The sequence below is a fragment of the Sinohyriopsis cumingii genome, chromosome 1, assembly GCF_028554795.1.
Source record: "Sinohyriopsis cumingii isolate HCF-2022 chromosome 1, ASM2855479v2, whole genome shotgun sequence".
In the NCBI taxonomy this organism is placed as follows: domain Eukaryota; kingdom Metazoa; phylum Mollusca; class Bivalvia; order Unionida; family Unionidae; genus Sinohyriopsis; species Sinohyriopsis cumingii.
Genome location: NC_142961.1, coordinates 69682178 through 69708394, shown reverse-complemented (window position 1 = coordinate 69708394; position 26217 = coordinate 69682178). Strand labels below are relative to the sequence as shown.

Here is a 26217-nt window from a genome sequence, read left to right as displayed (position 1 = left end):
GGAATGCCAAAGCCTCTCAGCTTTAGGGCGGTCTCTTTTAGCAGTGCGAAGCTGGTCCCTAACACTGCTATATCATGGAGAACACTTTTGAATTGATACTCTGCGCTTGGTGGCTGGGTCATGTTTGTCAAGCAATGAACGCTGGCAGTTATCAAGTTGTTCTGCTATAGGAGGTAAGCAAGTTCTTAGGTTTGCTTGGATGTCATGCATTAATTTGGTTCTATTTATCATACACAGGTTTCTCTTAGTAGCAAATAAAGGTGGACGGTTAGGGACTAATATGTCAAGATGGCATATAATGTAGAGGTGATCTGATGCAAGTTTGTGGGATACCAGGGAGGACCGTAGAATATTATCATCAGGTCTATGAAGAATCCAGTCTAAAATGCGACCATGTTTATTGGTCAGTTGCTTAACTGACTGTTTGAGGTTGAACATTAATGGAATCTATGAGTTTTGATGTGTTTGGGTTTCCAGGACAAAGTGAAAGTTGAAATCTCCAAGAAAAATCAGGTTGCCACCTATCGAATTTCCATACTCAAGGAGATTTGAAAACTGCTCCAAAAAGAGATATTCGGTCAGCTTGTTTTTTCTACTAGGAGGAGGGGGGTATAGGAAGAAAAAATGGACTAATCTTTGTTCCAGTGTCACTGTGGCTTGGACTAGTTCAAACGATGTGTGGTAGAAATTGAAAGTTGGTGTGGTTAAAAAGGTTTGATCATGGAGTTCTTAGTGATGACAGCAATTCCACCTCCGCGAGAATTACGGTGGAATGACTTGATGGAGTAACGGTGGGTGTTAGATCAGCGCAATATACATACATTGGCTGTTTCTACAGGAATTGAACCATTTAACCGTATTATGTTTCAACTAGTTTATTTCAGCTTGTTGCTGATACTGGAAAATATTTGTATTGACCTAGAAATTGATGAGCCATAACGACATCTGTTATATTATGTAAATGTATGTAATCGTAAATTATATCCCAGATATTTCATTGTGATAGTAGTCATAGGCTATTAAGCAAATATAGAGAATTATTTAAAAGAAAATGTGTCGGCTGCAAAAGATAATTTTCTTTGGGCAAGGTTGTCTTTTTCTAGTCTTCTTGGTTTAAACCGCTTGTTTTCAATGTTCTAAGGCCGCGTATCCAGTAATATTCCTTTTGTTATATCACTGAAAGTGTGGCCAGGGGAGGAGAAGTGTTCTGCGACTGGGTATCACACACACACACACACACACACACACACACACACACACACACATATATATATATATATATATATATATATATATATATATATATATATATATATATATATATATATATATATATATATATAAGAATAAAATTACATTTTAATACATCACATTGTACATGCATGGAGCCATTTATTCAGTTTCCAGTAAGCAAGCTGCTATGGCGGTTACTTGCCAAAAACACGCTGCCTCTTTCTCGACTAACTTAGATCGTTATTGTACATATGCGTGGTACGGAGGTATGAATAATGTATTCAGCCTTCTTTGATATCACTGCAAAATCAAATACACTTTACTTATGATAGAGTTTAGTATGCTTACGAACCTTGTGGACAACATACGGCGAATCTGTCCAGTGGATCTATATTACAAAAATAACCACTGGGACAGTCTTGACGGTTTGGTCCGCGGCCACAGAAAACAGAAGGCAAAGGCGATCCAGACTTGCATATCTTCTGCGTATCTACAACGATAAATGTATACTCAAGGAAAGCAAACACTTGTCGGTATGGCAGAAAATTAGGAAATATAACAAGAAAACAGACCAAGTTTTAAGGAATGTGAACCATCGTCTACTCGAAATTAAATCCTTCTTGAAAACAATTATGGACCCACTCCAGAGATGTAAGGTATCAATGTGAGATCTGAAACAAATATTATTGTTTTTCTGCTTCTTTCATCCTCTAATAAATAATGTCACTGGATTACAAATGTACCAACAGTGATTTAAATATCACAAGCGCTGTACAAAGCACATAGATCGTACAATGCCTGTGAAGTCTTGAACCAGAGGATGATGTAAAATATTAGACCAGACAATTAACACCCAATCTCCTCACTGCTCGTTTAGAAGGAATTACTTTAAGAAGGTATTTCAGCAAGAGTATATATCCAGTGTAGACAATTCTGGCAAGACACATATGTTTGGAAGGAGGGTTGGGGTGGTTTTTTTTGAGGGGGTATTTGTTTTTTTTAATTGCTGTCAAACACTTTATTTCACTGGGTCAGATGCACACATAACTTCGACGAACCACCGAATCACTGTACACACTTTAGATCCCTCTGAAGTTAACTTTCTGAGTGCCCAAACAGCGTTGACTCTAAATATTTCGGAAAAATCCACGTGTCGTTGACCTCGAAAATGTCACCGGTAAACGAGATTCAGCAATGAGGAACACGTATACAACATATAGGAATAAATTCATACTGACATACACAACATAAAGGAATAAATTCATACCAACACATACACAACACAGGGGTAATTTCATACTAAAATATAAACGATACATGGAATAAATTCATACTGACACATACACAACACATGGGAATAAATTCATACAGATAGATATATACAAAACACAAAGGAATAAATTCATTCTGACACGTACACGACACATACGAATAAATGCATGCTGACACATCACGTTATCATTAAATTAAAACTGACACATACACAACACATATTATTAAATTCATGCTGACACATACACAACACATATTATTAAATTCATGCTGACAAAAACTGTTATGTATATTTCATTTGCTTTATTTGTTAGTTATTGTTTTAATTTTTTTAAATTTCATTATATGCTGTGGCAATGAAACATTGTGTCTAGTGGCTGACCTTGTCCAAAATCAGTGACAGTTTTGGTAAATATTGTTTTCCTCAGAGTGAGGATCAGTATCTTAAGATGGGACAAGGACATTCTATTTTTATAGCTAGGTTGCGTGATGATTGTTATGTTTTATTGTGATTTTGGTTAGGTACTTTCTAATTATAGCTAAGATCTTTCTAGAACAATTAACTTTTGATCCTCATCCTGGGTATTGTTTTGCGCCTTAGTTTGTCATATAATTGATGTTTTTAATTCTGAAAGTCTCGTATTCGTTGCTTTAAGATCTAGCATAATCAATATGAGCTATTGTGGTGTTCTGTAGATTATTTGGGCTGGAATTTATTTTTTCAAATTATTCAGTGCAAGTGATTTTTTCTGTAAAGGAAATACAGGGTACTCATAAAAATACTCTTGGTCAGTGACATTCACTAGGATTTATAGTAAATTCCAACATGGAATTATATTACAAAGTTCTGATAAAATATTCTTGGTATAACAGCACGATAAAGGCCGCCACATTGATATAACACCTTCAGCGTTTGATTGAATTTGTATTTGTACTAACGTTTATTCAGAACTTTTTATTATTATTACTTGTGTCTGTAATTCAAGGATTATTTGGGATTTACTTCTCTATTTGTAAAACAAAATTACGCTTTTAACTTTGTATTTTAGAGAAATAAATTATTTGTTGAAGCTTACAAAGCTTGTTACTTTTCACTATTTTCTGTTACTTATTTTAATAACATATACTCGTAACCCATACACAGCAAATAGGAATAAATTCATAGAACCAAAACGCATTTAAAAAGTTGATTGTTCAATGTACTTAAAAAAGTGCTAAATTATTACACTATTTGAATTTGTACAAAAATATTCTTAATAAACTCATCTGTACTTACATAAAGTGAAATGCGAACAACAAACCCCATTCAATATCATTATTTCTGTCACTAAACATGTAAAGGTATATATATATATATATATATATATATATATATATATATATATATATATATATATATATATATATATATATATATAAGATGTTTCTGACCGAGTTTAAATACGAAACATTTTAAATCGGTTGGACAGGCTTCTTAACAAAAAAGAATAAGAATACAATATGTATGAGACTGCATGGGATCGAATGGGAATTTAAGATTGCACAGTTAGTCTGACAGTATGAATTTATTCACATGTGTTATTCATGTGCAAGCATGAATTAAATTCCTATGTGTTGTGTATGTGTCAGTAAATGTATTGCTATGTGTTGTGCATGTCAGCATAAAGTGAATTTATTCATATGTGTTGCATATGTCTCAGTATGAATTTATTCCTATATGCTGTGTATGTGTAAGCATGAATTTTTTATAGTGTGTTGTGTATGTGTCAACATGAATTTCTTTCAATGTGTTGTATATGTGTCAGCTTGAATTAATTCCAGTGTGTGTTGTATATGTGTCAGCATGAATTAATTCCAATGTGTTGTATATGTACGCATGAATTAATTCTAATGTGTTGTATATGTGTCAACATGAATTTCTTTCAATGTGTTGTATATGTGTCAGCATGAATTAATTCCAATGTGTTGTATATGTGTCAGCATGAATTAATTCCAATGTGTTGTATATGTAAGCATGAATTAATTCCAATGTGTTGTATATGTGTCAACATGAATTTCTTTCAATGTGTTGTATATGTGTCAGCATGAATTAATTCCAATGTGTTGTATATGTGTCAGCATGAATTAATTCCAATGTGTTGTATATGTGTCAGCATGAATTAATTCCAATGTGTTGTATATGTAAGCATGAATTAATTCCAATGTGTTGTATATGTGTCAACATGAATTTCTTTCAATGTGTTGTATATGTGTCAGCATGAATTAATTCCAATGTGTTGTATATGTGTCAGCATGAATTAATTCCAATATGTTGTATATGTTTCAGCATGAATTAATTCCAATATGTTGTGTATGTGTCAACATGAATTTCTTTCAATGTGTTGTATATGTGTCAGCATGAATTAATTCCAATGTGTTGTATATGTGTCAGCATGAATTAATTCCAATGTGTTGTATATGTAAGCATGAATTAATTCCAATGTGTTGTATATGTGTCAACATGAATTTCTTTCAATGTGTTGTATATGTGTCAGCATGAATTAATTCGAATGTGTTGTATATGTGTCAGCTTGAATTAATTCCAATGTGTTGTATATGTGTCAGCTTGAATTTATTCTAATGTGGTGTACGTGTATCAATACAAATTTATACATATATGTTGTGTATTAATTTCTTCATATGTGTTGTCTAGGAATTTATTCCAATGTGCTGTATGTGTATCAGCATGTGTTGTGCATGAAATTATTCCTATGTGTTGTGTATGAAATTATTCCTATGTGTTGTGTGTATATGTCAGTAGGAATTTATTCCTTTATGTTGTGCATGTTAATATGAATATTTTCCTTTGTGCTGTACATGAAATTATTCCTATATGTTGTGTATGTGTCTGCATGAATTTATTCCAGTGTGTTGGATGTGTATCAGTATGAACGTATTCCTATGTGTTATGTATGAATATATTCCTATGTGTTGTGTATGAAACTAATCCTACGTGTTGTGTATGTTCCTTTATGTTGTGTATGTTAATATGAATATTTTCCTTTGTGTTATGCATGAAATTATTCCTATGTAATGTGTATGAAATTATTCCTATGTGTTGTGCATGAAAATGTTGATATGTGTTGTGTATGAAATTATTCATATGTGTTGTATATGAAAGTATTACTATATGTTGCGTATGTGTCAGTATGAATGTATTCCTATGTGTAGTGCATCAAATTATTATAAGTGTAGTGCATGAAAGTATCCATGTGTTGTGTATGAAATTATTACTATGTGTTGTGTATGTGTCAGCATGAATTTATTCCTTCATGTTGTGTATGTTAATATGAATATTTTCCTTTTTGTTGTGCATGAGGTTATTCCTGTGTGTTGTGTATGTGTCAGTATGAAAGAAAGATGTTGCAGAATAAGGTAATATACCGGCGGCATAGCTGCACACAACAAGCAACACTATGACGACGTTTTGCTTCATCTTCTAATTGCTGTACTCCTCTCTTTAGCTAACCTTGAATGGAAAAGTATAAAATTAATAGATGCGAACTGGCAATGAAAATGACATCAAAAGATTTACCCTTCTCTTACACACCCGTTATGAATAATATGAATCGATCTAAGAAATATTAATAGGTACATGTATATAGGCTGACATCTATCAACTGTTTACCTCTGTCACATCTTTATCATATTTACACCTTAGTAAGCTGTTTACCTGTCTCATCGTATTTACACCTTAGTAAGATGTTTGCCTGTCTCATCTTTATCTTATTAATAAGCTGTTTACCTGTCTCATATTTATTTTATTTACACCTTAAAAACTGTTTACCTGTCTGATCCTATTTACACCATAATAAACTGTTTACCTGTCTCATATTATGTACACATTAATAAACTTTGTACCTGTCTCATCTTATTTACACCTTAATAAACTGCTTTCCTATTTCATCGTAGTTGTATTTACACCTTAATAAACTGTTTACCTGTCTCATCGTAGGCGTATTCCACCTTAATATACTATTTACCTGTCTGATCTTGTTCTTATTTACACTATAATAAACTGTTACGTGACTTATGGTCATCTTATTAACTCCTTAATAAACTGTTTACATGTCTCATCTTAATCACATTTACACCCTAATAAATTATTTACTTGTCTCCCATTAATTGGGAAGCAGCCATATTTACCATTCAGCCACGTAAATATCTACGAATAACTTCGAATTTCATGGTTATGTTGTTATCAACGTGAAACTGAAATTATTTATCGTGATTCACTCTAATGAATTATCACAATTATTTTACTTGGAAAATCCAACAATTCACGACCTAGCATGAAATAAATTTAAATAATGCTATGTTGTTATTTGTATGACTATTATATAAGCAAGGTACACCTTAAGAAATATTAAACTGTACAATGTCCATGTGCACACGCTGGTGATTACGTACAACAAACACTACCAAAGCTTAGACACATCTGTGACTATAAATGCAGCACTCATTGATTTCATACACTTGTTATGGACTTTATTATGAAAAAGGTGTTTGAAATGAGTTAACATTTTTCACTACTTCAGTAGAATAATGTAAGCTATGTTACTTTAGAAGAAGAAATAAAACATACAAAACACGTAAGTTCGGAGCCAGCTTCCGAGAAAATCGTAATAAGACAGGGAGCTTAATTTAAATTAGTGCTTTCATCTAAATCTACCACTGTAATTGAAATAGATTAATACAAAAAGCAGAGAAAAATGTTAATAATAACCGTATACAGCATAAACAAAGACGTTATTGATGTATACAGAAATAAGATTCTACTTGTACCAAATACAAAAGGCTCAAAAGGAACGCTCTCGAGTCTTTCACCAATATTCGAAACATGAAAAACTACTACCCTTCGCCATTGTGATTAACTATGCGCCGTTAACTTATAGTCAAACAAAATAGTTGCAAACACTTTTTACTGTGCTTGTTGCGATGACTTGCGAAGGTACATGTACTATGTATCTTAACTGTAATTTGAACTGAGAAAAATTCTTCGTAAAAATGTACATTTGTTATGGCAAAACTTAAAATTTTCCATTCTGATTGGAGCACTTTCTTTCTCAAATTTTCAGTCTGGGAGATGCTGAGGTTTTACACGTCATCAAGCTCTTCATTTTCGTTGATAAATAAATCTTGTATGTTGACTGCAGTCCATATTGCTTAAACGGAAGTGATCGGTTTTGAAATATACCGGAACTATTGAAATTTGGAAATACTACAGTAGTTGTCATTGCATATACATGTACTTTGTTTTACCAAATAAAGACATACGCACGTCACGAAAATGATAGCAATCGTTAGAGCGATTTATCGATTTAGACAAACTTATGCCTTGGCCTAAACATTCCTAATATCTTCTTTGAAGTATAAGCGTACAGGAAATTTACATTTACTGAATTTTCGCTAATAATGTCAAAAAAAAGTATAAGGATGCATTTCGTATGTTTTCTAGTCTTTTTCTTTACTGTTTGCCTTTGCGTGTTACTGAGTTCTCCGCCATTTTCTATAGATTTTCTCCATTTTACGTTTATCACCCAACTGATATGTTTTAAAAGTGAATCTTGCTAAAAATGACATGATGTGTTCTAATTGACCCACGACCAGTGAAATAGAAATGTAACCAGAAATTACAAAGGGAAAGGGTCCCGTACATAACTTATGTGATTGATACAAGTACAACAACACTGTACGTAGCGCATGTGGCCTAAAATGTAACAGAAAGAATATGTCATCAACATACCAAGCTACACAGAGGTTCGAGTACAACAGATTTTTTAAACTAACAGTTAGGGTGGTAAAACAGACATAAATCTAGCGAAGAGAAGATGGACTGGAGGCTTGACGAAAGCACCGAAAATGAAAATAGGAAAGATAATAACGGCATATTAAGTAGTGAAGATGACTGAGACATTTATGTTAAACAGCAATTGCCTTTTCATTAAATATAATACATTCAAAACAATGTAATTGTAACTGGTCTGGGACATGCTCAGTCATTGAGAGGTGATATGAGAAAGTAGCAGCATACATTGGTCCGTCACTATAAAGCCCCTCAGCAAGCCGTTTCCCCTCTTATAAAGTTTGTTTTATCATTACTACTGAATTTATTTCCTTTTTTAACGTTAGTTCTTGACTCATGAGAATCAAATACATCGAGATTTTGCATTGTAAAATACTATATGTTTGATGTCACTGCAGTATTTAAAACAGTTTCGTTCTACCACAGATCATTATTAGGCTTTTCTCGATATTGATAGTTTGTATGGCTCTCAGTAAGTATGATACAGAGAAGAAGTGTTACAAATCAGAAGCAGATTACTATCAACAAACGGTGTTTTAAAAGAGACTCATCGACATCCGTTTTGAATATAAAAGGAAGCTGAAGAATCATTGAATAGTTTAAGGAACATGTAAATTCCATATACAACAACAGCAGGATGTTAATGGTGGTTTTGCATGTTTGTCACTGATCTAAGTCAAAGTGTTCTACACCCCACCCCTGCACACACACACACGCATGCAAACCCGCGATTGTAATTGTGATGCGTGTGCGTCTCCACCAGGCGCACATGCCAGAGGATGTGGGTAGAATAGTTCAACTTAGACCAGTAGCCAACAAAACCGCTGTTATAATACGACTCTGAGACTGTCAGATCGACGTAACAGGTACAAAATACATATACAATACACAGGTCCAAGTACAACGCACACTTACAGTAAAAAAACACAGATATGTGCGCAAGTACATCCATGTCCACATCCACTGGCCCTGTCATGATTTGCTTCAACGCTGTTGTGGTAAAAAAAGAAACGACCACTATTATCGGAATTATATTACACACAACTTAAACACATGAGTGTAGCCCCCAGTTCTCAGTGTAGTCGTTGCTAGGTACTGTTTGCAGACCGATTAATATTTACATGCAATGTAGTTCTCTCTGTACCTGTTAGTAATGTTATACACAATTAAATTACATTTTATGTATCTGGCTGATATCGTGATCATAACTGAGGGATGTGAATGAATTAGTGCCTCTGACGTGTGCCATGATATAAGTAAACAAAATGTTTATGTGGGAAGAATTTAAGTTAATAGTGTTTGCAATAAGACTAGGATTATTAATTTTCCATTGTAATTTTTCCCCAGAGCACTCTATTCCGACATAGGTCAAGTCAGATATATATGTAAAGAATATTTGGGAAACAATTATTCATTTCTGTTGAATATCAGTCATTCGGAATTTATGTTCAGAGTTTATTGTTGTGTTCAGGCACAATTTAAAATTAAGTTTTGCATTTTAAAAAATTCATTGGAATTACAAAGTGACCATTCTGTATTGAATATTATAAAAGAAGCTGATAGACCTATTCGTATATAGCAAGGTCTGATAGCAAAATTCACCACAAAAGCAAGTTGGGGTGGACATGGTGTCGAAGGCAAGTTAGGGGTGGAAATGGTGTCGAAGGCAAGTTGGGGTGGAAATGGTGTCAAAAGCTACTGTTGATGATCAAGTTAATCATAAATAATAGTGATGTAAGCAACGAAATAATAAGCAAATATTTATGACAATTATAGGATGGACGGGTAGGGAAATTTTGGTAGTACCGGGTTCGGATTTTACCGAATTGGGCTTCTCTATTCCCATTACGTCCGGTTTCCATAACCCCTCACCCCGATTTTTGCCAACCATAAAACAGAGTGTGGTTTTTGTCTACGCGGGAGGGGGGACCGACACGGCAAGAAAATATTCTGTTTCTTAAAACCGGGCCGATTCGAGTATTTCCGGGTAGTGCCAAACACTCCGGGTCCGGGTTTTCGCACCGGGTACGCATCCACCCTTATAAATAATATACTTGTGCTAACTTTATATATTATAAGGAGAACTGGGGAATATAAACGTTATTATTTTTCTCTTAAACGTATCGTAGACGAAGATTCCGCTCTCACATGCTGACATACGCTGAGGCAGACTGGTCTTCTTGCCTTTTACGTAAATAAGCCTTCGGATATGGAGCTTGTTATGGAACAACCAGGTTACTTTATTATGTATATTAAATTTTTATTGTTTGTTGGCTTTAACCTCCACGATTACATGCTATGCATAATTGTATTTTGGAACAGATCTTAGTCCAAAATCAACTACATTGTTACCTGACTCGGGACATTGATTTCGTAAACGACATAGTACATCGCTAATATTTCTCTGGGAGCATAGATTAAACATTAGGATCATTACCAACGAAGGTAAACATTTTTATCTTAATCTTATTCTAGGAAATTGGAATTTCCCCGATGGGAAAACATGGTGTGCCTGATGTTTGACATGTTCTTTGTTATAATTTTAGTAATAGACTTTATCTTGTTTATATAATGATGTTTACCTGATAAATTACTCATTCTTTCCTTAACATTTTGAAGCAGAATCATTCTCTTCAAATTTCATTTGGGTAAAATTATTCATTGAAATTATTATTCACTGGAAGTGCAAAAGTGCTCATCAGTAATATTCTTGGACTGTAACATTAATTTGGAATTATAGTGAATTCAGACAAGAATATTTTTGGATTATATTATTGTGATACATCAAAAGACTGTTAGCACATCATCACAATTCAGGCCATTTTCACATTAACACGTTGGAGACTACTGGCATATCAACACAATAAATAGTTTAACTTATTTTGGAAAACCAATGGAATTCAATTGGAACTTTCTATATTTGGACTTGTGATAAACCTTTTTCGGACTATTTGGGATTAATGAACAATACTGACAGTGTTTTTAATTTTCACTTTGTATTTTGGGGGGAAAATTTTTTTTTTTTAATTTTACAAAACTTGATAGTTTTTGCTCTATTCTATTACTTAGTTTTGACTTGATTAGTCCGATCGCCTGAGCGCTTGAATTAACCAAACAAACATTCTGAGGGTAAGGACCAAATGGTCCATACAGTTACACCTCAACATGATGAAGAGCTCTTTACAAATTAAACTCATGATGAGTTCAAATACGAGTTAATTTTGTATTCTTTTTCTGTGATCTAACGGCGGTTAAAAAGTTTTTATTTATCTCAGTCTTTGATCAATATTTGCAAAATTAAAGAGCTTTTCCGGTTTGGGAACAATCGTATTCTTTCTGCCGACTTTATCCTCCCGATTTCCCGGAGCGTGGGAATAACGGAATAAATAAAGAAAAGAAAATAGTCGCAATAATTACATTTAATTATTTACGCGTCCTAGATATTCTAATCAGTGTGTTTATTATATACGTATATTTATTGATAACTTGGCATTTTCATGGTTAGAAAGGATACATGATTCTTGTAAAATGTCTCTACTACTACCACTACTACTACTACTCCTCCTACTACTACTACTTCTACTACTACTGAATTAATGGTAATCTAACAGCTAACATCATATATAACACTTTAATCAGTAGAGTAATTAATGGAGATTGATATGCACAATTTGACGGATTGACTGCATTTTAAGTGTATATAGCGTGCGAGCCAAGTAGTAGATCCGTTAAAAAACAACAACAGAAATCATGCTTACTTGTAAACATTGACGTCTACCTGTCAAGATATAGAAACAACCTTATGTAATCCGTTCCCATTGGCTGCAACCTACGACGCTCTACATTTCAAACATGAAGTATTTCGATCTTTGCCTATTTTTTGTTGAAAACAGACTAAGCTGTTTGATCTGCATTTACATGTACATCATTTGCGCACCTTCGAGTCCTGGTTTACTGTGTGCAGGGAGTGTAATAAGAAATCCAATACATATAGTACATACAGATAAGTATGTGCCAGATAAAGTAGTATGCAGTCATTAAATCTATGCCAGATAAAGTGTTATACAGATATTTGGACCAAAACCCCACTAATTTAGCATTCTTGTTATTTATAATAAAGTCATGGTAAATTATTTCGGGCCACTTCTCTTATTCTAACTTACACTAATTATACGGTAAACTAAAATATTTAGGTGCTTTTCAGCCTTTCGCAATTTATAACGTGTATGTCTCTTAGTGTGTATTAATGTCGTTTTTTTTTTCTTTACCAAAAGCACGTGCCATTGATGACCAGATGCCAGTTTCAAGTGGTTATGTTTGTTTCCAATGCAACATATTTCACTCTGTGCAGAAATATTCATTGATGCACGAAGCCAACCTGAGCAGTATAATGTTCCAAACCAATGTTGGTCTTCGTGGTCTACTCCTCATATGGCAGTGACCATGTCATCTTTTCTTGTTAACGATCAATTTTCGTCAACTTTGAGGCAGTGACGTTTGACTTAAAAAACGTGGGTTGAAATAAAAAAGTTCTGTAACAAATGCTGTAAAAAGGTTTACTGAACTGTTTAAAATAATGTGAGTAGTACTTTTCAAAGCAACATTATTTTGACTTAATGCGTTTCTCTCATTTTGTACCCCATGTCCTGAACAATGGTAGAAGCCCAGTAGCGTAAAGCATTCGTTGCGATCCGGCGATTGCATCCCTTTGTTCTTTTCAGCTGATAATGGTTTTCCCATAACGAACCTTTCAAGTTTGGAAAAAAGTTAAGTTGGGTTGTATAGTGGGTGAGTTACGATTTGAAGACCGATTTTTTGTAACATCTGCAAAACAAACTTGCACATGTGTACGGAACATGATCCTGCTGAAAAATGAAGTCAGGTAGGTATGAATACCTTGACGAATAGCAAGATGTAAACTATATCAGATTACTGTGGCATTGTTCTGCCCATTCACAGCGATATTCCCTGGTACGATGTGGTTAAAATACCCACAGTCATTCCGTTCCTCAGCCGATTAGTTTCTCCTTCTTAAGTTTATGTGAATTGTATTTTCCTTCAGTGGATATGTTTTGTTCTTTCTATATTTGAACTAATACAAGAGAATAGTTTTATTTTTCTCTTGCCTCTGAAATGAAACCGAGTAAATTCTGACAGGTACTTTGGAAATTGTTGTTATTCAGTTTCAAAGTATCTGTATAGCATGTAGAATTTTTAAGTGTGGTCTACTTTGCTTGGAATAATTTACATTGCATTTCTATGTGCGGGTATTCATTTGTCACAAGATTAATGGCCTCTGGGGTGGGACAATGAGGTCAGTATATACCTAATGCACTGCTTGTTGGTAATAACCTTCCGCAGTTAATCGCTAGGAGAGTTTTTCCGGTTCTTAGTCTGTTTCTAATTTTTAAGTCAATAATATTGTGCAATTTGGGTGCTTTATTTTGTTCATTAACGTCGCTTATGATCTGTATTTTAGTTTGTTATTCCAATCCCTTTGCCAATTAAGTTTAATCTTTTTCTGATCAAGCTTCATTGTCCATCGGTAGTGTATGATAACGTAGGGACTTCGGGCTCATTTAAAAAGAGTTTCGCTTCTTCTAACTTAAAGACAAACACAAAGACAGACACATTTTGGGAAATGAATAGTACATCTTTTCTAGATTGTTTTGGGTATCCCTGAAACGATGTGCTTTAGTTGGGGGTTGTGACAATCTCTTATCGTCTAAGATTGCGTCCCCTTCTGACTGCAGGCTTTCCCACAAAATAGGGTCCAGGATAGGGTCTGCTTCTTCGGAAGGAGAAGGAGAAATATCTAATTAAATTCAAGTGGGGTTCAAAATAAGATCCAACGCTGAAGTCGATGTGTCTGTAGTCTCGAATTTAGTAATATTCAGTGACTTTAAGAGGGATAATGTGCTAAATCGTCCAATTAATAAAATAATATAATCCATGATGTCTTTGTGTGAATTCACTTCGATTCCAAGTTAATGTTTCTATCCAAGACTATTTTTAAGAGCACTTTGTATTTCCAAGAATTAATAATTTGAGCGTATTAACCCTCTACCGCTTTAAATACTGTAGATTTGTTACTCTTTCCTAATCGCAGTTTGAACCTTGGCTTTGCAGGGTGACGAAAACAGATTAACCATTACGGATAGTTTCCCTGCATGTTTTCACTCTAACACATATTTGGATTGCTGTACTTGTGCATATACTTGTGCATCGTACTTGTGCGTTGTACTTTACCTGCACATTCTACTTGTACTTATGCATTGTGTTTTTCTTATCAAATTGACGGACAGTCTCAAAAAAGTGTGCCGAGTAGTATGATAGTGGCGGTTTAATTGGTTACTTATCTAGGTTGATGTCTTGTACTCTACATGACAATCGTCTGACATGATCGCCTGTTGGAGGCACACGCGAGTTAAAATCACGGGTTCGCATGCGTGAGCATGTTATCAAGGACACAGTCAAGGGCGGTAGAAGACTTGAACCAATCTCGGCACCTAAAATGCTGTTATCATGCTACTCCAAAAGTAAGATTGGTTGAAAATGGGGCTAAACAATTTTGAATTCCTTTACACAAAGAAGATGTATGCTAGAAACAAATGTATATGTATTCCAAAGAGACAGGCACTTAAATATATACAAGGGCAATTTCAGCCTATCATCAAGCGCTGGTCCAACAGTGAGACAATAAAGACTTTATACGATGAGAGAAAATCTAGGAAACAGTTTAATACAGACAATAAAGAACAACTGAGTAGGTTTAAAATCCGTTGATTAGGATAGACAGGCTGCAAAGAAAAGGATTACTAAAAGAACAGAAATAGAATGGAAGAAAATAACAAACATTACTTCTTAAGCATTTAAACACCGATCATCATTGTACAAATATAAATTTTTAAAAAAAAGAGATTGGATACAAATAAAGAAGATGCGAGAAATACTCAAAGAATCCCCACTGATATCTTAAAGACGTGATAAACATCAATGGACAACTCTTACTGAAGAATATTGGGAAAATGTACTTAATGACGAAATATGAAGGATGTCAAAGACGGACTGTCCTATGGAACATGTAATATAGCGATATACAGCGCAAACAAAAAGAGAAATTAATCCTGGTTGCCTCATCCAAAATCCACTGACACTCGAAGTTCAATTCTGGTCTTTCCACTCAGTATTCGTATCAGTGTGAATTGGATTTCAAGACAATACACAATGATTGTAAATGTAAGGAAAGCATAATGTTCCCATATTTAGGTAACCTGTTGCCATTATTTTGCAAAATTACGGGTGTAGCCTGCCAAAATAATGCCTGTTGAAAATGAACTTAATAATGATGCTTACATATATATTTATATTGCACAACGGCCTAAACCTAGTAATTTCGGAGAAGGTGAGGATGCAAAATCATACCTGTTAGAGAAAGAAAAGAATTTCCACAGACTAAAATATGTGGTAAAGACTCATTTAAATAATTTGAAGAAAACTTGAAATAAACTCACGATGAGTATTTTAAGTGACACATTACATGGATCTAACATTTTCTTGAAAAACTTCATTCAAAGAGGAGTTAAGATTTTAAAATCAAATATAACACACACATTCCTGGATCTGTTACATATTCCATGAAATTGTAAAAGAAAAAACAACACAACACAAATGAATTTGACATAGTACAGAGTCTGAGGTAAAATGATTTAGTTCAACAACAAAAATTGTATAATCGTTACAACATTATGAATCATCACAAGGACGTGCCTGTAAAAGTTTGGCAATGAAGGACCAATGTTGTAAAACATTTAGTAGAAAACATGCAACAACTATCCATAAATATTCAGCAAATGCAGAAATGACCGAAACTGTAAATGGTTTAAATTAGCTCAGACACAAAAAACACCAAACAGCTTAACTGTACAACTTTCGAGAACAACAATATACAGAACCAACGAACATATCTGGATTTATATTTAATATTGCGTCTCTCTCTCTCTCTCTCTCTCTCTCTCTCTCTCTCTGGGCCACCAGTGGCCCAATGGTCTAAAGCGCTCACCGTTACGAATCACTGCCATCTCACTTCTGTCTGCGTGGGTTGGAGTCTCGGGCTAGGCCAATGTGGGTATGTGGAAAAGTTTTCCGGCAACTTCTCATGGGTCAGAGGTTCTTTCAGGGGTTTTCCCAGGTTCTTCCTCCACCATTAATACTGGCCCCCATGCATAGCCTGTGCTGTAAAATGGGGTTAACCCTACAACAACAATTCTCTCTCTCTCTCTCTCTCTCTCTCTCTCGTTTATCGCCCATTAATAACCTGGCAGAACTCGTAGGCCAATCCCTTTTGTTAAATTGTCAATTAACGCCCGTCTTCATAACAAGGATATACCTAGTACATTCTGAGGCAAAATTAGGAATGTTGCATAATAATGTAACAAACATAAATCAAGCGAAGGCAGAGACTCTCCCATAAGATTTGAAGCATACTTTTGAATATTAGTAGTCACGGGATTTGTAACTAGAAAGAAGTATAACTGTTGAATTTAAAATATAAAAAATTGCATGTAACTCGTTTCAGTTTACAGAATATAAATGTTAACTTTATTCTGCTTACTGGTATACATTAGTATGAAGAAATGTTTTTCTTTTTTTTTTAAATTTAGACTTCAAGTCAGTAATAATTATTTACCTTTATTTAAGACAAATAATTTCTTTTCCAAGCAGGGATAGATCAGCTTAGGCGTCGACAAGTATATTTTTCTTGGGACAACCTGGGATTTTCTTTGGAGCCCAAAAGTTTTCCTACCTGAGGATAATTATATTTTTGTGTTTAACAAATATTATGGATATAATGATTTTTGTTGTTATTAAAAAGCACAACAAGAATATTTTTCGAGCTATTTGCGAACCGGAAAATTCTGAGAAATAATTACATGGTCGATCCCTTACGTGTAATTGATGCCCTAACATTTTTTTTGAATGTAATCCACCCATGGACTGTATACTGAAGGCAATTACTCTCAAGTATACCCAGAGAGTGGGATTCTGCATTGAAAATTGTCCGGGAAGTTGGTAGTCTTCAACGTATGTACCAAGGTCTGAGAGTATATATTCGCTTAAAATATACGTTTGGGTGGAAATGATGTAGACAGTTACTATGGACGATACATTTAATGATAATAGTTATGCGAGAGACCAAATAACAGGAAAATATTTATCATAATATATTTTTATTCTTAACTTTACATATTATAAGGGAAAATATGGAAGATAAACGTAATTTGTCTCTTAAAATTATCGTCGTCGCAGACACCTCTGCCACATGTGGCACACTGTGACGCTAGACTGGTCTTCGTTCCTTCGACGGAAATTAAAATACGAATATGAAGCTTGTTAAGGAATAAAAATATTACGTGACCAGTTTAATTCCCTGGGTGCTTGGATTGACTAAAAATATGTTCAGGGCAAGCACCAAAAATGGCCTATACAGCAATTCTGAATGAAGAATTCGGCAACCTTAAAAAATTCAGTCAATAACTCAATACATTAAACTCACGATGAAGTCAAATACCAGTCAATTATGTATTATTTTTTCTCTACGATCAAAATTATTGGTTCATCTCAGGCTTTGATCAATATTTGCAATATTAAGGCGTTTTTCCTGGTTGGGAACGAACCTATATTTTTCTTCAGACTTTTTCCTCCCGATAAATTGGTTGAATGGGAACCCTGGAACTGTTAAGAAGGACACCCACCCCCTCAAAAAGGAAAAAGAAACCTTGCAATAATTGCTTTTAATCATTTACGTATTCTAGGTGTAATTTAGCACAATTTGTATATATGTATAGTTATTGCTAAACTGGCATTTTACAGCAAGAAAATACTGACATATCCTAATATTCAAACTGCAATTACCATTTTAGAAAAAGATAATTCTTGTATAATTTGACTACTACTACTAGTACTAATTGTAGTGAAATACTTACTTGTAGTCCAGATGACACTCTTATATCAGACTTTAATTAGTAGCTCATCCGATAGCAATTGAGATAAGCGAACTGACAGAATGACTGCAATTTTAGCTTATATACCGTGCGAGCCAAGTATCATATCCGTTCTAAAAGAAATAGCAAAATAACGGATGCATGTTTATCTGATACATTAACGTCTACCTGTCCAGACTGAGAAATAACCTCAAAAATCCGTTACGTTTGGGAGCGACCTTGGCTGGGGAGCTCTGCTTTTAAACATAAATTGATAAAATCTCTACCTGTTTGTCGTTGCAATCATAAGTTGGATTTTATCTACATTTACATAAACATCATTTGCGTACGTTCAAGTCCGGGTCCTTTGTGAGCACGGATTGTTAAAGGAAACTGAATGCATGCAGTATGCCAGATAAAATGTATGGATTGTCATTTTTAATTTTATATCTGAAATTATTATACAGTTGCTTGGACCACGTCTCCGCTATTTTCAGCATTTTGTTATTTATAATTGCTACGTTTACATCTTATTAACAAAGGTATCTGAAAGAACCAAAATAAAAATGTTTTGCAAAATTCAAGAAACAATGTATTTTCCTAGAAAACGAAGTTTAAATTTTAAAGGAACGTAAATTATTGTGAATTAAATCCAAATAATCCGAAATGTTATATCAGAAGTCCAATAGTATATAACGTTCCGAATGAATTCCAAGAATATTGAATATACTTATGTGATGTATTACAATGACTTTATCCAGAGTGTCTTTGAATGAGTCATCAGTGATCCCAAAGAAGTATTTTAGTCAGAAAAGTCAGTATGCAGTTTGTAATTCCAATAAATAATAAAACAATTAAATTCTTCTAAACTTATATCTGAACACAACTTAAAGTGATTCCACGAAGACTGATATTAAAATAGGAATGTATTATTGTTTACTTGGTCCTCTTAATATCAGACTATTCGCTGACTTGTGACACAACATAATGATCTGGACCTAGGTCATTTCCAATATACATTTCTATCAAATTCATAAACAAAGTCAGGCCTGTTTACTTAAATTTTAACATACAATTTGACCCAAAAATAATTAAGTAGACCATATAATTTCCAAGGATAAAAACCTCCAAAACACAAATTCAAGTAAAATATTTTTAGAATTGTATTAGTCAGGCAGACTCACTCTCCCATTCTCAATTACGGACAAAGGTCAAGCACACAATGCAAATTAATGTGCATACCAATAATAAAGTCATAGCAAAGTTGCTACCCTTTTCTTGTTAACGGTCAAGTTCTTGTCAAATTTGAGGCAGTAAAAGTTAGCTTAAAAAAAGTGGGTTTATCAAAAAGTTTTATAATAAACGATGTGAAAAGGGATTACCTAACTATGTTTAATAATTTGAATAGTCCTTATAGAAGTAACTCATTTTTGACCTAGTGCACTTTTCCCATTTTGTGACTGCCGTCCTGAACAACGGCAGCATTCCGTCAAATAACAAACACTCTAATTAAACTCAGATCTCCACTGCCCCACGTGAGGATCTGACAGCGACCGCTAAGGAGTCATGTTATGGTGACTTTGAGTTAGCCGATGGAAATGCATCTTGCAGAAATTTGAAAGTGAATCATATCGTTCGGCACATATTAATGATATTAAGCCATACAGATCAGTCTCACAAACGCAAACGTAAGAGACTTTCTATGATTGAACGATAAAATTAGCGAATATGGTCATAACACAGGTCACCAGATCATGACCCCAAGGCGGTCGATGTCTCATCGTAATGTAGGACAGGATATCTGATTTTAATCAGGTTGCGTAACAGCATTCGTATCGATCCGATGATTGCATCACTTTGTTATTTTATGCTTTCATAATAGTCTTCCCATAACGAATCTTTCAGTTTTTAAAGAAACCTTGAGTTGGGCTGTATCGTGTATAGTGTGTTATTTAGGATTTGAACCTCAAGGTTTAGTAAGATCTGCACACACACACAAAAATCTTGCATATGTGTGCGGGGTGTGATCCTGCTACAGAATGAGGTCAGCTGATATGTCTATTACGTTTATCAGAAGTTATATAAGTGTAGCCCAAGGTGCGGTAAAATAATACGTCAATGGAGAGTCGCAGAGTTACACCCACCACTACACTTACTAGCTTCATGAGGATATATCAAACTAATATTAACCAGCGTGGAAGTGTTATAACGTTATAACAAGTAGTCAGTTTAATTTGTGTGTTATGGGTGTGGATTACTTAGACTTCGACCTCACATCTTAAGGTGCGCGAGCCTGGATGGTATTTGTTCATCGTATGTTCACATAGATGTAAGAGCGGTACAATGACAATTTTCAACTACGTATTGTTACATCAGTAGCTACTATAGACAGACCAATCGGGCCGTGTGATTGGCATCACTGGTACAGTAATCTCGTTATGCTGCATTTGCAAATAGGTGTTGTTTCATAACTTTTCGCTGGGGCACAGGATAGCCTCAATACAATTATCAAGCTGTACTCGATGACAATCGAAGATAAAATGACTAGCATGACTGAGTTAGACACCGTATTGAAGGAAATGGGAAACCACCGGGTGGAAGTGGATTTACAAGCAGTAAAAGTCAAGTAGTTTCCTTTTAAAACATTAAAAGTATATAAATGCCAGGGAAACAAGCACACTATACAACGCCGAGTATTGCCGAAAAACGGCGCGTGCATGGTTCCTTTCCTACAAAAGATGTCCAAGAAATATATGGAACAAGTTCAACCAGATTATATCAGATATCGAATACTCTCAAATACTGCAAACTGTAAAATCATGTGGTATAAACCAGAAGATCTACAACACAATAATTGATCGTACTATGTCCACAAAGCATCGGATATCGACCAGGGAGATCTGCAGCAAATAATTGATGGTATTAAGAGTCATTGGTAATGCATAATTCAATACAAGTGGGTCGGGGATGGTATTCTGACTGTGAAGAAATGGCTAAACAAAGTATGGTAATTGTGATGTCCCATTTTTTTTCAGTAAAGTAGTATGCAAAATTTAGCGGTCAGTGCGTGAATCAATAACTAATAATAAAAAACCATGCCATGTTTTGTCCACGGACGTTGACACAGTGGACAGCAATATCTAGTTTGTAAGCAGTGAAAGTTAAATGCCATGGACGATTGTCAATAATACATTTACTGGCAAGAAGAAGTGGATTTTGTATAACACTTGGAGAAATTGAACATAAGCTGTTTTTTTTTCTTGCACATACTGTATGCAAATAACATCGATTTTAGTCAGTCCTACAGCATCGAGAGTGGGTTCCTGACACAGTAATACAAAAGTCTGTATTGGGTACGAGCAGCATTTTATGATGAAGACATTAACACAATTCCCAATTTATGTTGGCAATACTAATTATGACACAATTTTAGTCCGAAACATTATGATGATCCCTAAAATGAACTGTCTATAAATATTCTCTGCTTATATGTCTTTCTGTGCATGCTGATTTATCTATTCTACCACAATTGGTAATTCAGTTTTCTCTACTTTATTAATTAATGAATCTTGAGCTTCAATTTGTAATCACTTTATTGGTATCCTAATAATGGATTCAAGGCCAAATGTCCAAAATGTACGTCTTTGGTCTAATATTTCCCCTCATGTAGACCAACAGACACATTAGGCTGCCTCCTTGTATCATGCTTTCTAAAGCACCCATTGTATTTGCAAATGAATTCACCGTACATTTCAACTAATTTACACAGCGTTTGAATGTCATACTCAAAACAACATGAATAACTGTTTATCGCGAATGCAGAAACATGTCAATAAACCACTACTATTATGTATTTACGTAATTGTAAATAAATTATCATCTCATTCCCTACACATGGCGTGTTCGATACACCGTAAAAGCCCATGTAGATAACCACACGGATGATATATACATGTATTCATTTTATATTTTCAGTCACTAAGCACCTTTCGCTAGTCTTAGTTTAATATTCACGATTAGTGGCAATCATAAAATCCAACAGAGCTGAACTAAGTACTAAGGTATGCAATTGCTCATATCATATATATTACCTGATCAAATCGTAATTTTGTAAAACTTGGCCTCTTCTTAATTCAGATCACACTCTTGCCTTGCCGGAAGTGCCTTCTCACACACTAGCGGAAACGCTTACCACAACTAGAATAGTTAACATATTTGATATTAAATTCAATATACATCCCGTTTATGCTTACATAAAATGTTTATTTAAGAATAATACCTAATTGCAAGTACTTTTCATTATCATTAGACTGATATTAAGAAAGAATGTATGATGATATCCAAATATACAACTTTTGTCGATTCATATTTATAGACTTACAATGAATAAAGAAAGAAACGAAGTCAAATGTAAACAAGCATATAAGTCATTTGATAGTTTACTGGAATGTTTCGGATTTTTCTTCACTATTATCAGTACAGACCACAAAACCCCACAAATGTACCTTTAATAAGGAAAGGTATACCATTCAGTTATAAGTTTGCGTGTAATATAACTGTCAGTAAGGGGGCCCGGTTGACTGTAAGAAGACCAATATGGCGGCCCCGACTACAAGGCATCGTGATGTTGCCACGTACATTGTATCCAAGACCTAATGTATATGAAAAATGTAACTCTAGTTGTTCTTGCTTAGTCTTCAAGCAACAAGATAAATACAATGCAATAGCTCAATAATATCTCAATGCCATAATCTATCGCCATAATTAAATATAAAACTGTGTGTGTGTGTGTGTGTGTGTGTGTGTGTGTGTGTGTGTGATTTGGATTGTTAACGTAGCTTTAACAATTTTTCAGTCATATCTTTACAATGTCTGCGTATGGCAGTTTATAGTTATGCTCTGGGGCATCATGCCGCAGACATGTATCATGATGACCCACCCAGGCAAATTATCGTGACACTAGGATGACCAGTAACTAACACTAACCTCTTAATGCTAACCGCCTTGCAAGGCAGCTGTTAATACCATTTTTCTTATTCTTTGGTATGACTCGGCCGGGTTCAAACCCGCTACCTCCCGCATCCGAGTCGGACGCTTTAACCACTAGGCGACCAGAGCGGTCCAATAAATAATTGCTCATTTAAATACATTGTCAGCAAAACATATTGACCCTGAACATTTAAATGACAGTTTCAGTAAATAATTTGTAACTTTTCCCCTATTCCTAGAAACTTGTACCGAGTAGTATGACTGTGGAGGTTTAGCTGGTTACTGATCTTGGATGAAGTCGTGTACCCCGCTTGACTATCCTCTGGCATTTGTGCCTGTTGGAGATGCAAGCAGATTTCAATCGCGGGTTAGCATGCGTGTGCGTGTGACAGTGGTCAGTGCACTATGGACAGCGGATGTGAAAATGGATGTATTTGCGTATACTTCTGCGTCGCAAACATGTATTGCACTTGTTTTTGTACTTTGTCACGTCGACCGACAATCTCAGTGACGCGTACAGAGTAGTATGATAATGGCGGTTTAGTTGGTGTGGTGTGAGAACCACGTTATGACAGTAGCAAAAATTAAACAAAATACTGTTATCAGACTACTTCAACAATAGGATTGATTTAAGATCGGACAATACAAAACTTGAATTTCTTGACACATAGAAGTTGTATGATACAGACACATTTCTGTTTATTTCCAATAAACATACACAAAAATGTATACAAAGGCAAGTTCAAACTCTTAGAAAGCACTGACCTTACAGTGAGATTAATAAAGATTGTATACTATGAGATAAATTCTTGGAAACATTTGAAAATGGACAAGACAGGAAATAACTACTGAGTAAAGTTCGTTGATTCTGGCAGACAGACTACAACTGACACTCCAAGTACGTACTTTTCACACCTTACTCGAATGTTTGACAATTTTATTTAAACTCACTACTCAATAATTGTAAATGTACAGATAGTATAATGTTGACTAAATAAGATAACTTGTTTTTTGGTGATTATTTTACAACATTACGGGTGCAGCGATTGATTTATAGTGAATTCTGATCTTTCTCAAGCATCTCCAGCAACTTCTGTTAAGGTGAAAGATTCATGTTAAATCCCGGCTATATGTAAACAACATTCCTACAATAAACAGAAAGACATGCCTGCAACAATAAAGTGTTTCAATAATTCTGTTTACATATATACTTCTACTGCATATGAACCAACACGATTTTGTATGAAATGACAAGATCTTTGATAGTGACATGCTGGCGAAAGGACGTGTTCCAGAGAGACTCAACATCCGGCGCACAGTCGTGTACACAAAAATAAGGATATGTGAAAGCATTTCAGATTAGAAGAACATATTGTACAATGATCAAAACCTGCTGATTTCGGGAAGGCAAGGAAGTAAAACTTGTCTCTTAGATTAATAAAAGAGTTTTACAGATTAAAAATATGTGGATAGAATAATTTTAAATAGTTTTGTTGAAATCTTTTAATAAAACCACGATGAGTATTTTAAGCCAAATGTTGCATGAATCTAACATTTTATTAAACAAATTGATGTAAAGATGAGTAAATATTTGTATTCATATAAAATACACAGCTTATTATAACTGTTACCTATTGCTTAATTGTAAAACTATCAACTGCAACAGCATTCAGAACCAACGAACATACGTGTATGGAAGGGCCAGAAGTAGACTTGAATTACATTGGGTTAAACACGCTTTGAAAGATGATTTTCCTTGGGTTTTTTTTAAAGATGAAATTGATTCTATATGTATTCACGAATGACCATAGCTAAACGGAATTAACAAGAAACTGGCTTGTTTCATTTTTAGACTCTTTCATAACATTTTAATTAGACAGGTGAATATGTACTAACATAACAGGATATGCTGTTAGAAACAAGTAAAACTAGTCAATTTCCATAAAACCCATTTCAATTTTCAAGATAAATCTTTAGCTTTACTCTGCTTAAGTGTACTTGGTGGTACGAGAAAACGTTTATCAAAAAGGGGCTTTAAATCTTGACTAAACTGCAATAAAATTATATACCTTTAAAGAAAAAATTAACTGAGATTTTAATTCGTTTTGGTTCTGAATCCACATCGAGGCCGACAACTAAATTTTCGGAGGGGTCCATGGATTTTCTTTTAGCCAGGATTTTTCTACCTCTAGATAATTATATTTTTTTCATCAAATATTTATTGGATATAATTATTTCTTCTTTGTTGCTAAAAGAAGAGCAACAGAGCAATACTATTCTTGGAAGCTGTTTGGCGAGCCGAAGAATTTTGACGTTTATATGGTGGGTCCCTTGTTATATTTAATGCAATCATAGTCACGTACACCAGTATATTGGCATTCTGTACGGAATATTGTAACATAAATTGAAAGACTTATTCGTATATAGCAAGATCTGATATCAAAATTCACCACAAGGGCAAGTTTGAGGATGGAAATTGTGTTGCAGGCAAGTTGAGGGTGGAAATCGTGTCGAAGGCAAGTTGGGGGTGGACATGGTGTCGAAGGATACTGTTGATGATACAGCTAATGATAAATAATAGCGATGTAAGAAACGAAATAATAAGCAAATATTTATGACAATTATAGGATGGACGGTTAAGGAAGTTTTGCAGATACCGGGTTCGGATTTTACCGGATCGGGCTTCTCCACTCCCATTAGGTCCGGTTTCCCTAACCCCTCATCCCGATTTTTGTCAACTATAAAACAGTGTGGTTTTTGTCTACGGGAGAGGGAAGGACAACAGGCCAAGAGAAAATTCTTTTTCTTAAAACCAGGCCGAGTCGAGTATTTCCGGGTAGTGCAAACCCCTGCCGGGTCCTGGTTGCCGGACCGGGTACGCATCCATCCCTATTA

At 34.7% G+C, this 26217-nt stretch overlaps 1 protein-coding gene across 3 annotated transcripts in view; it reads right to left on the bottom strand.

The window, feature by feature from the left end:
- Positions 1-22559, bottom strand: part of LOC149807078 (uncharacterized) — a 43511-nt gene extending 20952 nt beyond the window's left edge. The window contains exons 1-4 of one of the 3 annotated variants that reach the window (XM_089961588.1): positions 18337-18443; positions 17040-17156; positions 5929-6013; positions 1586-1723 (exon numbers count right to left, since the gene is read on the bottom strand). In XM_089961588.1, coding sequence (XP_089817714.1) covers positions 1586-1723; positions 5929-5980 — 190 coding nt within the window. In that variant the 5' untranslated portion in view covers positions 5981-6013; positions 17040-17156; positions 18337-18443. Of the gene's footprint in view, positions 1-1585; positions 1724-5928; positions 6014-17039; positions 17157-18336; positions 18474-22424 lie in introns of those variants that run through there. The other 2 variants (XM_089961579.1, XM_089961570.1) reach the window with 2 other exon arrangements.
- Positions 22560-26217: the final 3658 nt, after the last annotated feature.